The sequence below is a fragment of the Anolis sagrei genome, chromosome 1 (assembly GCF_037176765.1).
Source record: "Anolis sagrei isolate rAnoSag1 chromosome 1, rAnoSag1.mat, whole genome shotgun sequence".
Classification (NCBI taxonomy): domain Eukaryota; kingdom Metazoa; phylum Chordata; class Lepidosauria; order Squamata; family Dactyloidae; genus Anolis; species Anolis sagrei.
The window spans coordinates 107,718,023-107,735,049 of NC_090021.1; the positions used below are offsets into that span (position 1 = coordinate 107,718,023).

The 17,027-nt window shown below is 38.3% G+C and overlaps 1 protein-coding gene across 2 annotated transcripts in view; it reads left to right on the forward strand.

Moving 5' to 3' along the window:
- ME1 (malic enzyme 1) overlaps positions 1 to 17,027 on the forward strand; it is a 140,945-nt gene that overhangs the window by 48,414 nt on the left and 75,504 nt on the right. For both annotated transcript variants that reach the window (XM_060752974.2, XM_060752975.2), the window contains exon 5: positions 661 to 822. In XM_060752974.2, coding sequence (XP_060608957.2) covers positions 661 to 822 — 162 coding nt within the window. The remainder of the gene's footprint in view (positions 1 to 660; positions 823 to 17,027) is intronic.

Below are 17,027 nucleotides of genomic sequence, written 5' to 3' on the forward strand. Positions count from 1 at the left end.
TTAAATAAATATTTTAAATCTAAAGTACTTATAGAAATTAAAGATAATAAGTAGCCAAGAAAAAAGGCATCCCCTCCAGTCTGAGAGAATTAATGGCATTCAACTTTCAATACAAAGCTTGTGGCAAAATGTAGTTGCATCATTTAAAATAAAAAAGTGATTTCATCCAGTGATGCTCTTCCATTCAACAAAGACCATTTGATCTATTCAAAAGTTTTCATGTAAGGATTGGTATGGCAGTTTTGGCCAGCTCCCCTTGTAGTTTTCTGCCAATCTTCATGTATGAATTCTCTTAAACAATGTGAAAGATGGCAAGACATAGGGTCAATGTAGGAAGATAAATCAGTGAAAATTCCTCACAATAATCTTCCTTACATTGATAAATGTAAATGGAAAAAGAATCATTAGATAAAATCCAGTGTGCTGTTTTCTACTATAGTTATTTATTCGTAGTACGAAATTGAATTGACATATTAATTAAATTTAATATAATGAACCAAGATAGTATCTCTATGGAAATTGCTCTAAAGCTCTAAAGCTCCAAGGAATGTTTTGCCACATTACTTAAAGAAAATGAAAGTTTCTGAATCAATTTGTTTTTAAATGGTCATTTAAAAATTCTCAGGATATGTTTACAATTTTACAATACTTTCCTGGTAGGCTATTGTGGTGACTGATGGAGAACGTATTCTTGGCCTCGGAGACCTCGGATGTTACGGAATGGGCATCCCAGTGGGAAAACTAGCACTTTACACAGCATGTGGAGGACTGAAGCCCCAGGAGTGCCTGCCTGTTATGCTTGATGTGGGAACTGAGAATGAGGTATATTTTCCATGCTGTCATGAACATTTAACATATTTTCCAGAGAGAAATAAACAAAACTATGCTGTAATATTTGCTTGTTTTGCTAAAAGATATGGTTAGCAATATCTTTTCTACCATAACGAAATAGCTCAACTCAGTTTTAAAGTAACACATGTTGTTTATTGCACATCCTTGCCTATAATAATGAGGACAAAACTCAGAGACCTGTGCTTCAAGCTGCAGCAATAAGTTAGGAATGTGGGACAAAGCTGAAGAAAGATCAGTTGATGTGGCATTTTCCTCTTGGAATAACATATGAAAGTTGGTGGTACCCTTCTCAAAAATAATCCACACATTGCTCTGAGTGGTGTGTCATGCTAGTTTAGGACAACAGTGCTAAAGTTTCAAGATAGGATTGAAGAAAAGTTTACAGTTATTGCTAATATTAACACTGTATGCATAATGTTATGTATATTCTGTGAAGAAGTGGTGGTTTTTAAGAAATGTACATGAAGTTCTCCTGTGCACTGTCAACGCTACACCCGAAAGCTGGAAAGCCCTCCACAGAATGATGTTCAGTTTGATGGTAGTGGAGGTTGCAGTAGCATGAAGGTGCTGATGGAAATAAAGGACACACCCGTCACACTTACAGAGGAGCTGTTCTCACTTAGCGTTTGCTGACAAAAACTATTATATATATTGACATTGCTTAATAATTACAGGTCCTGAATTCCAGCATTAAAATACATGCTTATGATTGGAAACTTTCAAAACAACCATCCATTATCAAATAAATATAAAACATCTCTGTCTGCATATCTTTCATTGCTTTCCATTATTAAGATTGCTTGGATGCATGAAACATTAAGCAGAGAAATGACATACAATATTGCAAAGCAGAACTGGTGGAAATGATTTGTGTAATGTTATTTGAATATTCTTAGCTGCACAGGGAAAATATAGTATAAAGGGGATGTGATGAAAATGCTTTGGATGTTTTAAAACTATGTTGTGATAAAAAGAATGCTTTGGTAAGTACATAAAATGATTTGGTAAGTACGTCTGACCAGTAACTGTCATTGTTCCAAAACCCAGAAATATAAAATTACAGTGAAGGGATTTACCATCCATTAAGACAGATCAAAACTTGGAATTTAACTTGAAAAAGTGAATAGATTGGTACAGTATATTAACTGTAAGCTGAAGCAGATACATTTAGTTCAAAGTAAATCTTTGAAAGTTATTTGGGGATGTTCTGATGATAACTATTTTGATTATTTTAAAATACTGTGCTTAATTGAAGCTGGAATTCTGTGATATTGCCAAATTGAATTTCCAGAACCAGACAGAGCTGTTTAGCTCCTCGTAAAAGGCTGCAAGTCCTAAGGTTGTTTTTGCACAATCTCTTCACACAGTTCAGATTATATCATTTAAAATATATAGAATATCTTAAAAGATGACCCCACAATATACCAACATGTTCATGGTCGACCCAGAACAATGCTTCCTTAACTCCTGCACCCACAAACTTCTTTTGTATCTGAGGTTCATAGTTTGGGCTTATAGGGAGGAGGATTCAGTCAAGACATTCTACAATAATTTTAACAACTACCACTTTACCTTCAATCTCAGCCTGGAACTATCATGATAACAAGTTCACTTTCTGGACAAAACCATATAATATATATTGCACTATTTTGCAAACCCACTAACTGCTACAGGTACTTACGTGCCCCCAGTTTCTACCCTGAACACGCTACAAATCCATAGTTTACAGCCAACCACTCAGGACATCAAGTTTATTCCTCAAACTACAGGATCGACTATATGAAGAAGAAAACCCAAATCATCAAGGCAAGAATTGTATCCTACATTGATCTGTTATAGAAATATATTGCAGAACAGATGGAAGTCAGGAAATGGAAGAACCCTACTAGGACCACATGCAGCTTCCAACTGGAATCACTCACGTGTATCATTCAAAGCTTCAACCTATTCTGGACAATAATGCTGGCCTCTTAAAGGCTTTTAGTGGTAGGACATTTCTTACCTACATATGGTCTCCCAGTCTCAAATCTACAGGAGAACACACAGCATCAGATGTACTAGACTTTGCTACAAATCCAGGTACCAAATCTGTCCACATCTCTGCTCAGGAAATATCATCCACAAGATTAAAGGTACTTTCACTTGCTCATCCTCTAATGCAGTGTGTGTCCTCCTCTGTCAATAATGCCTTCAGCACTCTACATTGAACAGGGCAGTATTTGAGACAGAGAATAATTAGAATAGGAATGTGCAAAAACTAGTTGTAGGACACTTCAGTCTTCCTGTACATTCTGTCTTGGACCTCAGAATAGCAGGCCTTGAACAAAGGAAGATTGAAAAGATAAACAACAGAATTGGAACACAACGCAGACAGAGAGATGATATAGCATAGAGCAACAGGTGACAGGACCAAAGGTTACATTTCCTGCCCTGTTTGGATCCCCAAGGGGAGCCTGTGGGGCACAGTGGAATAAACCCAAGAAGATGAGCTGGGCATTGCAGCATCAAGGATAGTTGCTTGTGACTAAACAAAAGCTATGCATGCCTTGCCATTCTTGAACCTCACCCTTTCAAAAATGGAATCAAGGTTGGACAACTGTGACCCAACAGACACTGCTAAAATGTCACTCATACTTGCCCTAGCCACCATTGCCAAAGGTGGTTTAAAGGGACAGACTGTTAACTTGATGTCTAGCATTCCCCAACCCTTTCTCCAAGACCTCCTATCAGGTATATTCTCTTTATTATCACACTGCTTCTATGAGATTTTTAGACGGGATAAGCTCTGCCATAGCTGGACCTAAATTTGGGTGCTGCAGTCTCTGGTTGGACAAGTGTTTCAAAGTTGGAAGGTGTCCTGTATGTTTTGTTCCAGGTGTCTCCAGTCTCTTAGACATGAGATTTTATATGTCATCTCCAGAGAGGAAATGTTGTTGTTTCATCAGAGGGCCTGCACAACATGTGGTCCTCCAGCTGTTTTGGCCTCCAACTCCCAGAATTCCTGCCATTGGACAAACTGGCTAGAGCTTCTGGGAGTTGGAGGCAAAAACTGCTGGAAGGCCACAGGTTGTGCTGACCTGTTCTATCAGAACATGAGTGCTCTTCTTTAAGTGTTTGGATCTCTGTTGGATCTTTGGCCGATGAATCCTCCCCTTGTGCTCTCAAAATGCCTTTCTCCAGAAGCTATTTCATACTATAGTATTCTTCTTTTATTGGATTGACAAATGCAGTGACTATTCTTGGTGCCTGTTGTTTTCCTTGTGAAATGTGATTAATGTATGAAGTTGAGTGTAACATAGAAATACATTAATATGGTGTGTTTTAATGTCATTCAAGCCCAGACTTTCCTGTATTGATTTTAGGCACAGTTTTAATAAAGCTTAAAAGGAAACCTTATTAGACACAGTGCTTTTAAAGGATATACAATTAACTGTTTGATCCAGTTGGGAAAGTGCTGAGTACAGTAACACATGAAAAACCAGTCCACGTATCAGATAGAATATGTGTTTCATTATTTTGTTGTGCAGTGGAAACCTTTTGAGTTCAGATGTTTTCCAGTTCTGTTTTCATTTATTTTTCTATAACTTTTCCTGCTTCTGTAATTATTTTATTTATACAAGATGTCTTTTATAAAGTATCACTGTATACTTCTATATGCGTAAAGTATAGCATGGTTTAATATTACCATAGCTCTACTGTATTGTACATTTTTAGATTTACACTCAGATTTGCAAATACTTCTGATTTATATTGTTAAATGTGGTCGAGATAGAATTTTTCAAATAAAATGCTAGTTTGCCTGTTGATTGGGATGTTACTTTCCAAACACTTAACTTTGTCTGTTGTGCAGACAAATTCAGTCTTCCGTAAAGACCAAAAAAGTAAATTGTCATGGTCATCCAATAACAGGAATTCAGCTAATCTTTTGAAAAAGCAGATCATTTAAACAAAAGAGAATGTTTTCTGCATAATCAGGACTTTTGCTGTTTACAACTAATGCAAGTTCCTATTTATATAGTGATAGCAGAAGTGACATTGCCCTAATGCTTAGCTGTCAGCATGATAGAACTTTCTTTCCTTCCCCTTTTGATGCAGCTTTGTCTCCTATACAGAATTTCTCAGTCATTTGGAGCAAGTCTGGGGAGAGGATGGGATTGCTGGATAGAGTTCTGTTGACAGAAGCAGATCCATCAGGGCAGGCATGTAGCCAGGGGAGGGGCTCGGGGGGCTTCAGCCCCCCCCGAAATTCTCATGGTGGTTCGCGAAAAGGCCTTAGTGGTGCATTATTTAAACTGTTATGTTTATTAATATCATGATTTGATCACCATTCTCAATATATCCCATATGTATGGGGGTATTGGGGTAATGATACAAAAGGTTTGCTAGGCTAGACCCTCTTTCACTCAGACTCAGCCCCCCCCCGAAACCCAGCCCCCCCCGAAACCCCCCCTGAAAATTTTTTAGCCCCCCCCGAAACGAAATCCTGGCTACGGGCCTGCATCAGGGGAATCTGCTATTTGGAGTCTGCCAATATTTGACAATTGTTACAAGCTAATATCCTTCACAGACAGTGAATATCTGAAGTTGATGATAATAATTAGTTAATAGCTGCTATGATAAATTTGTCAAAAGTTTTCCAGATCATGTTTTTAGACACAGCGCTTCATCAGCTCTCAAGCAATCAAAGTTATTAACATGTCTGTGGCCATCTATCTTTCTATCTATCTCCAATAGAATAAAATGCTAGGGTGGAGAAGTGATACAATGGTTTGTGCCTCTTTCGGTTGGCTGACCTTACTATTAGTATTGCATTCTATTAGAAACTGCAGTCTGAAAACTAGCAGGACAAATAGCAAGAACCAAGGAGAACATTACAAAAGCAAGAACCTTCGGAATTATACATTCTTCCCTAGTACTATAGAGAACCAGTGATTTGACCATTTGACTATGAATTTGCATTTGCAGAACAATTTTGGATTCCCTGCTTGGCTATGGAAACCCACTGGCTGATCCTGGGTGTATCACATACAGCCCCAGAAAACTGTGTGATAGGTGGCTCACACATAAGTCTGTCCTTGCATGGCAGGGGGTTGGACTGGATGGCCCTTTGTCTCTTCCAGCTTTATGATTCTATGCCTTGAAGGCATATAACAGCAACTACCACAACTCTGGTGCTTGCAAAAGTTTTGTTTTGGTGTGTGTGTGCGGAGGGGGGGGGGGAACGGAATTATAACAAAAAAATTATAAAACAGACCTATTATTTTATTGGTGTTTAATTACAATTATTTAAAGTCAGAATGATGACAAAATTTTGTTGGCGTTTCTTGATTTTCACTTGCCATTTGTATTGTGTTATGCTAATGCTATTTGTTGATAATGCCAGAAAATTTGGCGAGATTAATTCATTTCCTGGGAATTTGGCACCAGATTGTTTTCAGTAAATGAGAGATTTTAATCATTCTTCCCAGCGTTTATTAATCTTTTACGTCATGCAAAATTGAAGCTTTGGCAGCCATAGTGGTTGGAAATATCTCAGATATTCATAGCTGTAGTGTAGTAAATGGTCATTACAATATTTTCTTTAGCTCAAGGGTTATCAGTAATTTAGAAGTTCAGTGGCAAATCTAGATTAAATGATGGGATCGTATATCGGTTCCATGCTAGCAGTACTCTAACAGCCAGTTCTTTATGAGAATCAAAACTCTCTTTGACTAAGTTTTGGTTTGCCTTCTTTTTAAAAAAAATCAAAGAATCTTCTATGAATCCCTAGCTTTCAACTTCTCAACTACTCTAAGTGCAATGTAACTTAGAATTTACTGTGGCTAAAGCATGTGGATAGTAACAAAAAATAAAACAACACAAATTGCAGATCTTGGCATGAAATAGTTGAATAGCAACAGATCTCATGATCTTAAAGAAGAATAAAAAGTCTTTCCCCGGTCCCCACTAAACGTACAAGGGAGAGAATTTGTGTAAATCAGAGGATTCAAAGTTCATAGTTTGGTTTTGCCAGATTTATAAACTGTTCCCATGGCAAACAGTACAGACTTCTCTTAAAATGTTACAGTCCCCATATGAAGGTGGAGAATCATTTTGATGGAACCACTGTGATTAATTTCCAAAATGGTAAAGATTCAGGATGACAGCAGAGTCAGTTGCCACCCAGATGGGAGAACAGGCATTCAGGAGGTCTTATCAATGTTTAGGTTAACCACTGAATAGAAGGTGAAGTAGCAATTATAGGAGAAAATAGAATCAGCATAAAAATTATATACCATAGTTTATCTTTCAGTTTTAGAATCTAAGCTAGGTTTTGAGTTCCCAAGTGTGAAGCAACTAAACTGTGGGCTAGAACTACAAAAATAGTTTGCTTTCATTGTATTTTCAATACTTGGCTCCATAAGTTCATGAACTTCTCTGAGGTCCAATAGCTCTGTGGAGGGGATGGATGTGTATAATTAAGATTTGCCAGTTCGGGGCTTCATAGATCTTCTACACAGACGGTGTAACTTTTCCCTTGATTTAGCAAATATTTAGGGATGACTTTCCTTACTGGTATCTCAAGACACAGATGCGGCCTCTCTGCTGCATGACTTGTGTTAACCTGGAAAGAAATAGCTTGGGGACTCATCCTTCTGATTTCACTTTTGAAATAAAGCGAGGCAACCGCTTCAGGGTGCAGATTCTGACTGTGAGGGAAAATTGTGAGCTTTGGACAAAGTGCTGTGTGCCTTGCAGCCTGTCCTGCCTTTGCCATTTAAGTTAGCTTGCTACCTTTAGGTGTTGCAGAACTTGCTATCTCATTGGTATTGAAGTACCATTCAGCTGCCGGCCCTCCTGGCTTATATATATGGAACATGTATGTGCAGGCATAATTTATATTTCAAGAGCATAGATGCCCTTCGAGGTCCAAATCTTTCACTTTCTTGACTACAGTCACAATTCTGAGCCAAAGTATGAGAAATCTTTCACTATTCCAATATATTCAATATCTCTTCCTTCACATTTGTAGGGGTGGGTGTAAATGTTGTGAATCTCTCTAGGCCCTTGGAACATGCAGTGCTGCTGATGAAAATTCCTAGCTGCTGAAAGAGGTTTTAGAAATAGCCATGATTGGGTTGGACTTGCCCTCCTCATCCTTTTCCTTCTTTATGTCTTTATGCTGCCGCCTATCCATCACGCACCCACCATACATAATGGGCCATCTGCCCAAATAGCAGAAAATCTACTGGAACTCCTGTTCATCAGATGTGCAGATTTAGGTAGCTGAACCCCAGAATTTTAGCAAAAAGTCATCTATGAATATGACATCAATAGAGATATAACATTATAATGTTGAAACCTTATAGGTAGATAAATTGACTTGGAGTTTTGGAGCTTTGAAATGCATGTTGAAAAAAGTTAGTTCACACCAGCACAACTTTGACTCATATTGGCAGCTTTCATGAGACGACTCAAAGGGAACTTCTGTTCTCAGGTGTCCTACAGAAACAGCAAGAGTACTCATGTTGTTTCAATTACTTTGGCAATACTTTACAGGCAACATACAGTAAATGCTGAAAATCGCTACTAATAGATTCAAGTCCAAGTACTTATCAAAGTACATATACCTGACGGGAGCCTCAGCTGGACTCTTAAGCTGCCTATCCTAAAATACACACAATCTTACTAGTTGCAAACCATTCAGGATTTGGGTCGCTACAATCAATAGAACCACTATTCATTAAATATTATAAAGTGAGCTTTTAGAGTCTGAAAAAGAAAGTTGTCAACACTTTAGTGACTTAAATGAATACATTTCCGAAATATTTTCCTAGAGGTTTCTGAAGGTTGGCCTAAGTGGTTTTTCTTATTTCTCTGGATTAGTCTTTCCCTGTTTACCATCAAACAAAGATGCTGCATACATAAAAAAAAAACTTATGAATTCTCAAGAGTTATTTTAAATAAAACTTCAACAAGAAAATATGATATCCTGCAAGACATCAATGGAGGGGCTTGCAGTGATATAACTTGTGATGAAAAGAAGATAGTAAATTTACCTGGCATTGAGGGCAAGGCTAACTATACTTGGCTCATCCGGCAAATTATTTTTTAAGAACATATTTCACCCCCATGCATCAAATGAGGTATTTAATCCTCCTCCCCCTCCCCTTCCCCTTCCTCCCCCTCCCCCTCCTCCTCCTTTTCCATTAGGGAATGTTAGGATTCCCATTGGGATCAGGAAGTGCAAGAAGTATACATTAAACCAACCCTAACCTCAACCCTCTATTCATTAGAATCCTCGTTTGATTCCATAAATAGCAAGCACACAACTCAAACAAGGCAGTTTTTTCTTGTTAAAAGATATTGTATAAGAACTGTAGTTTACTCTGTTTTAACCAATACATTTACCCAAATACTGCTATATTTCCAGTACTTCCAGTACTTAATGTATAACATATTGGATGTATAAGCCTTTCATGTAACCCTGAAGGCATAAATTGTTAAAACTGAGTTGCTCCAGATGGCTGCTTCACAAAATAATAGGTGAATATTTAAAATGTTGTTCCTCCTCCTTTAAATAGTTCCCAGTGCCTTCTGAGCCTGTTATTACCCATTCCAATTGGTTTTGACTGCTAGTCCAAGCCCTTATTTTGTTATAGCGAATTTTTGCAGTGGCTGTTTTTCTTCCGTTCTTTCTCATGGGTGTGTGCACTTCCAAATCACCTGTTGAATTATGGCAACCCCATCAATGTATAGGGTTTTTTAAAAAAAATGCAAGATACACTCAGATGTGATTTTGTCAGTTCATTCTTCTGAAGTATATCCTCAGATCCTGGTATTTATTGGCAGCCTCCCATCCAAAAATTAACCAGGACCAACTTTGCTTACTTTCCAAGATCAGACCAGATCGTATGCCTTATAAAATGCATTAAAACTTGGAATTTATGAATCAAAAGAACAAAGTGTATCAAAACGGTTTTATGAAAAGAGAGTGGCATGTGAACATAGAGTGGCCAGATGTCTGTCTTCTCTGTAGCAATGAGAAGGGCTGCTCAAGAAGGCTGAATTTAATTGTTGGACATCTGCATGTTAGAACATAGACCAATACACAAATATATGTTTCTAAAATGTATATGCTATTTTGCAGATGCAAAAGATGAATCAGTAAATACATGCACACAGCATAAACATGTTGGATAGGTTTCATTTTATTTATATATGTTTCCTATTATAAATAAGGGCTCTTCCACACAGCCATATAACCCAGAATATCAAGGCAGGAAATCCCACAGTATCTGATATTTTGGATAATATGGCTATGTGGAAGGTCCCTAAGCCATAGCTTGATGTCAGGGAAGACTTGGATTGTTTTTGTGTGTCTTCAAGTCATTTTCATGTTACGGTGACTAAGGTGACCCTCTCATTTGTTTTTCCTCTACAAGGTTTGTTCAGGGCAGGTTTGCCATGGGCAACCATTGAGTAAGAGAGTGCAACTTATCCTACATCACCCAGTAGTTATCCTGGTCTACAGGGTCCTAGTCCACCACTCAAACCACTATACCACACTGGGTCTCAGTAGGTTATGGGTCAGACATCCTAATTAATGGTAGCACTTCAGGTGTACTTACTGTTTCTACTTGAAGGGAAGTGAAAGTGATGCAGTGCTGAACTTTCAAGTGGATTGGTGCTTACTAACTGCCTGTTACCAGTTTCAAGAAAATAACAATGGAAAGTTCAGTGGCATTACTACCTGGAGCTCGAGGCAGGATGATCTTCTACTGTGATTACTGCTTTTCAGAACAAGCAAAGAGACAGGATCACAGTAGAGCATTATTGGGCAAAGTACTCCATGGAGTGACTATATCTGTCACTGGATAAGTCACATCAACAATGAGAGTTCCAATGAGAGGTATACATATGATTCTCAATTCTTGGAATTACTGTATTGAAATCTCAACTCATATGCCAGATATGATACATTTATTTAATATGAGATACTGAGAAAATATTCCTGTCTTACTAATATATACACACGGCCTGACCCTCATATATCAGTGTTCTTGACTCCATGAAAACACAATTATGCCTAATAATAGCTATGGATTAGCTGTTCCTTTCCAGCATAAAGACAATAGATATATTTGCAATATTGATAGCTGTCAAATGCTTCCACCCATGCAATTCCATAAAACAATGCATATACAGTATATGAATTACAGAAAAGAGAAGGCTCTGTTGGTTTAGAGGAGAAAGTGTATCTTGACAGTACTTGGCTCTGGTTTCTAGATTTATTGGCCTAAACGCTTGCATGTTTCAGTTCAAAGCATACTATATATTTTCAATAATTTAACTCTAAAGAAGAACAATGGATAAAGTGTATTTGTCACAGCCGGCCTGAAGTCTCAATCTAAAATCGTAGCTTCTAATTGGTTGCAGCTTTGGCTTCAGCTCTATGTCAAGCAAATGTATTAGAGATAAGCCATTGACTCACAAATCAAAACTTATCCTTGTATCTAAGCCAGATATTGTGTGTTGGCCATAGCAATAGATATTGCCATGAAAGTTAAAGCTGCAAATTGGGATAGAGTGCATAAATTGTGCCTAGTGATCTTACTTAAGAAATAGAATGAATGTTTTTATACTTGCAAAATAAAAGTAAGTAGCACATCATCTTATAGTTCACTTTCTAAAGCAGGGACAGTCATGATTCTACAATTTTGTTGAGAAGAACCGATTTAGGAAAATCAGTGTAAATAACAAGGCTCAGAAGAAACTTTGGAAATTATTCCCTCAATTTCCAAAACTGTAAGGGGAACATTGCAGTTACTAGGACATGAGAGAGAATTTAAAGTAAGTTTGAGTAAGTAGTTGATTCCCAAACTAGAGGTTACCGGTCCTAGTGCTAAGATGCAACTCTTGGTAACATCCTAGCACTTAGAGGCCCTGCAATAGTTTTAGGAATCAAGAGATAAAGCACAGAATATGGGATAAATTAGAGAACTGAAGAGATAGGAAACATGATTCACTTAGGGGAACACAAAGGTAAACCAACACACACACACACACACACACACAAAAACCCAACCTGAGTTGAGTAGGAAAGTATAATAGGGATTGAGGGAAATGATGGATTTCTTCCCACCCTTGTGGTGTTGAGTAATATTGATGTCAAGGTTAAAGGTGGGACAGGCTTTGATTTCAGCAGGCAATGTGCTTAATAATAGTAATAATAATCATTTTAAAGTGAATTCCCAGCACAGGGGAGGAAAGAGGGGAAATCTGCATAGATCATTAATCAGCTATGTGCCTGTGTCTGGAAAGGTGAGCACTGTGCCAGCAGAGAACAAAATAATGGGTAATTTTTCATGATATTCACAGAAAGCAAATTTAGCCGTCTGCCAATGCTTGCTGTTTTGCCAAGCCATTATGAAGTAAGTTTTTTTTAAAAAAAAGAAAGACCTTATTTAGAATGTGGTTTTGGAATGTTTCCTATATTCCTAAAGGTGATGTCTTTAAAAATGGCTTTGTCTTAGGCAAATCAGCACAAATGTTGATAATAATAACAGATAGGCTTATTTCACATTTTGCTGGAAACCTTTCTTCATAGCTTAAAAAGTTGTTATTTGGGAGTGAATGAAGAAATTACTTAATTTTATTGTGATTTCTGTTCTAAAAGATCTTGCATAATAAATTTGCAGAAACCATTCTCCTTGATTTCCTCTATAATGATGAAGAAATAAACTCAGGCCCCATCTACACTGCCACATAATACAGTTTGAAGCTGCATTATGTGGTTAGTAAAGAATCATATCATGCGATTCAGTTCAGCAAACTCGCATTTTATGAGCCTACACGTCCATACCGGGAAAGGTTACCCAGAAACGTCTATTGGGGAAACGTCTATTTACTGCACAATAGTCACACTTTTTGTTCCTTTTTTGGCTACAAAAAAGATGGTATGCCTATTACCCAGTGGGAAAAAAACCCATCTATGGGGCTTCACACAGCCTGCAGCTCAGTGAAGCCCCATAGCTGGAAGGGGGGCAGGTGCACAGGTGAGTGAACCTTGATTTCCCCCCCCCCCCCCCGCTTTCTCAGATTCTGAGAAATGAGCAGAGTCCAAATTAGTCTCTCCCCCCCCCCCCCCGCTTCAGACACATAATGAAGTATCTTATATGTGAGAGTATACGTATTTGAGACAATTCCTCACAACCTTGATTTGCATTATGACAGACTTCATAGCTTTAGTTGTCAGGATTTTATATGTCACACTTTTCTAACACAATACTTAAATTGCCATCTTCAGAATGTATAGTTGCAGCCTTTGGGAATAAACATGGTGAAACCCAGTGACGTACCTTTTTTTCTTGTATATGTTAAACTTGTAAAACGAGTTTGGCTTTATCAAAAGATCTTCAGGCAGGTTCACTTTTTAAAAACAATCGAAAATATTTTTGATTTAAACTTTTTTGAAATTCCTTTCTTACTCTCATGAAAGTTAGATCAGTTTCAATAAAGTGGAAAGCAAACAATATTTTCATGATAAAATACATGTTTTCCAAAGAACAGGGGATAGTTTATGAAAGTGACAATCAACTGTATTAAGGATTATATTTGTTTTAGTTTTCTATATTAGGGATCTCTTTTCAATCAAGTTTTAGTTTATCCCCCCCCCCCCCCAAAATTGTATATAGAAATCTGTATTTCCAGTTATTCGTACATTTCCTTATAGCCATGTTCTATCATGTTCTGTTGTTCTACAGCCATGTTCTATTGCAGGGGTCCTCAAACTAAGGCCCGGGAGCCGAATACGGCCCTCCAAGGTCATTTACCCGGCCCTCGCTCAGGGTCAACCTAAGTCTGAAACAACTTGAAAGCATACAACAATAACAACAATCCTATCTTATCAGCCAAAAGCAGGCCCACACTTTCCATTGAAATACTAATAAGTTTATATTTGTTAAAACTGTTCTTCATTTTTCATAACTATTGTATTGTTTTTAAGTGGTTTTGCACTACAAATAAGATATGTACAGTGTGCATAGGAATTCATTCATGTATTTTTTCAAATTATAATCCAGCCCTCCAGCAGTTTGAGGGACTGTGACCTGCCCTCTGTTTAAAACGTTTGAGGGCCCCTGTTCTATTGTTTTCTATCATCCGGAGTTTCGGGGTGCGGTGTCATCTGTACGCAGATGATGTCCAGCTCTGTCACTCCTTCCCACCCGCTACTAAGGAGGCTGTCGAGGTCCTGAACCGGTGCTTGGCCGCTGTGACGGTCTGGATGGGGGCGAACAAATTGAAATTGAATCCAGACAAGACAGAGGTACTCCTGGTCAGTCACAGGGCCGAACAGGGTATAGGGTTACAGCCTGTGTTAGACGGGGTCGCACTCCCCCTGAAGACACAGGTTCGCAGTTTGGGTGTGATCCTGGACTCATCGCTGAGCCTGGATCCCCAGGTTTCGGCGGTGACCAGGGGAGCATTCGCACAGTTAAGACTCGTGCGCCAACTGCGACCGTACCTTGGGAAGTCTGACTTGGCCACGGTAGTCCACGCTCTGGTTACATCCCGCCTTGACTACTGCAACGCTCTCTACGTGGGGTTGCCTTTGAAGACGGCCCGGAAGCTCCAATTAGTCCAACGGGCAGCAGCCATGGTATTAACAGGAGCAGGGCGCAGGGAGCATACAACTCCTCTGCTGTACCAGCTCCACTGGCTACCGATTAGCTACCGAGCCCAATTCAAAGTGCTGGCTTTGACCTTTAAAGCCCTAAACGGTTCTGGCCCTACATACCTATCCGAACGTATCTCGGCCTATCAGCCCACCAGGACCCTAAGATCTTCAGGAGAAGCCCTTCTCTCCATCCCGCCTGCTTCACAAGTGCGGCTTGCGGGAACGAGAGATAGGGCCTTTTCTGTGGTGGCCCCCCGGCTTTGGAATGCCCTCCCTACTGAAATAAGATCAGCCACCTCGCTAATAGCATTTCGGAAAAAACTGAAAACTTGGATGTTCGAGCAAGTTTTCAACTAATTCCGATGTGATGATGTTTTGATCATGGACTAGCAATCAAGGATAACGAATTGGATTACGACTTTAACTATGAGATGTTCCGGTCTGTATTGGTGGCCCAATACTATGTATGTATATGTATGTATTTTTATATTTTATTTTATATTTTTAAAGTGAATATTGTATTTTTAAATATGTTGTAAACCGCAATGAGTCGCCGCACAGGCTGAGATATTAGCGGTATACAAGTGTACTAAATAAATAAATAAATAAAATAAATTACCTAGCTGACTAAAAAGAAATGTAGCTACATTTTTAATGAATTATGCTTTTCCTCCTTGTAACTGAGGGCTATTTAAAGGCTGTATGCTTTGATGGTTGCCAGTTGTAAGCCACCCCAAGTCCCCTTCCGGGTGTGAGAAGGACAGGATATAAATGTCTGAAATAAATAAATAATAAATAAATACAACCTACTTGGAGCCTTTAACAATGTGATGCCTAAAAGAAGTCATTTTCTTTGCCATTCTTCTGTGTAATTAAATATTGTTTAAGATATATACAGTACAGTATATCTGTTTTTTGAGTTTATATCTCAGTCAGTTTACTAGGCCTTGCTAGGTGAATAATGTGCATATAATCTAGTTTTGAAATATTTATTTTAATACTTTTCCACAGTTCAAGTTAAACAAATAACAGTGTGAGGCTTATATACACCATTCTGCATAATTTTTGGGAGGGAATTGCTGTTTGACCAAAACTTGTGGTTTTAATTTCTTCTTAAACTATAATATGAACAAGCTATAATTTCCCTGTGCTATATATCCCATCCCATCTTTACATAAGAGGAATTGGATCAAGAGAACTATAAGCAGTGTTTATAGAATGTGGCTTTAAAAAAAGATCTTTTCATCTGCTCTGCAGTTTCCATTGTTCTTCAGAAGTTGATCCTGCTGTTGAAGGAACCTTTGGGAATTATGTGCTTTGTGATACAGCAGGTGGTTAATTGAAAGTGGAGTGGCAGAAATTTTCCTTTCCTGCTATATAAGTAGAAATGCCTTTCTGCTTATGTTAGGAACTACTAGATTAAAACCAGGGTATTTAGAGGTATATCAAGTCTATAGACATACTTTTTAAATTAAAGAAGAAATTGAAGTCACATGTTTTCAAGTGTATGTGCTTTATGATTTGATTCTCAACTTTCACTAATTTAATGAGACTTATTACAGAATGGAGCTTTGCAGGACTGCTCTAGGTTTTCATATTATCTGGCATAACCAGTGTATGGCTTCAAAAAGAACGCTGTAAACGAAATATTTATGGGTTTTTTTAAACGTAAGTCCTTTGTCACATTTCTTAAGACACTGGTTAATCTATAACTGAGAATTGGGTGTTCATGAGATGACTGAAGGAGGAAGAGGTGCTTAATTGAATTTCCCTCACTGGTATTTCCCCTCCGGTACAATTCTCCTCAAAACTGGATTTATGTGGGCTTTTGGATCATTGCTAGATGGTGAGATCGTATATAAACTGCTGTGGATGGGCATTTACAGGAAAAAGTAATCTTCAGGGAATATTTAATTATTATTTTTCTGTCCACATTTCTGAGTCAGATTGAATAGGTCTTATAATCTGCTGGATATTTAAATCACTGATCTGGCTGCCCAAGGTCTTGGACATTCCTGTGTTTTGCATGGGTATTTTCTGATATCATGAGAACTGCACACATATTCTGGTTTTCTGATGGTGATGTTGGTGTCTACCCTGATGTTTGCTTTGGGCGTAGGATGAATTGGGTTGTGTCTGTCCCATGGAAGGACTTAATTCCAATGGTACACATTCTTGAAATGTCTACAACACCTCTGAGGATTCATAATCACCTAATTCCCAGTCTGGGACTCCTTTGTCAAATGATAATCCATGCAAGAGAGTTCGCTATTGACAACTCTATTGTTGAGGCCCTTATCCCTGGCCTGGACAGCTCCCCCAACTCTGGAATCTCAAGAATAGCAACAATTCTTGGCTTATGCTCCTGTTTCCTTGGGATTTCTTAGAGGAAGAGGTATCAGTCACCATCTTTTATGGTCTGGGTTCTTTCCCTGAAATGCTCATTGAAAAGCTTGAGCATTAGATTTTGTATAAAAACTATATGTCTGTGGATTTCCATTGCTGGTACATGCAT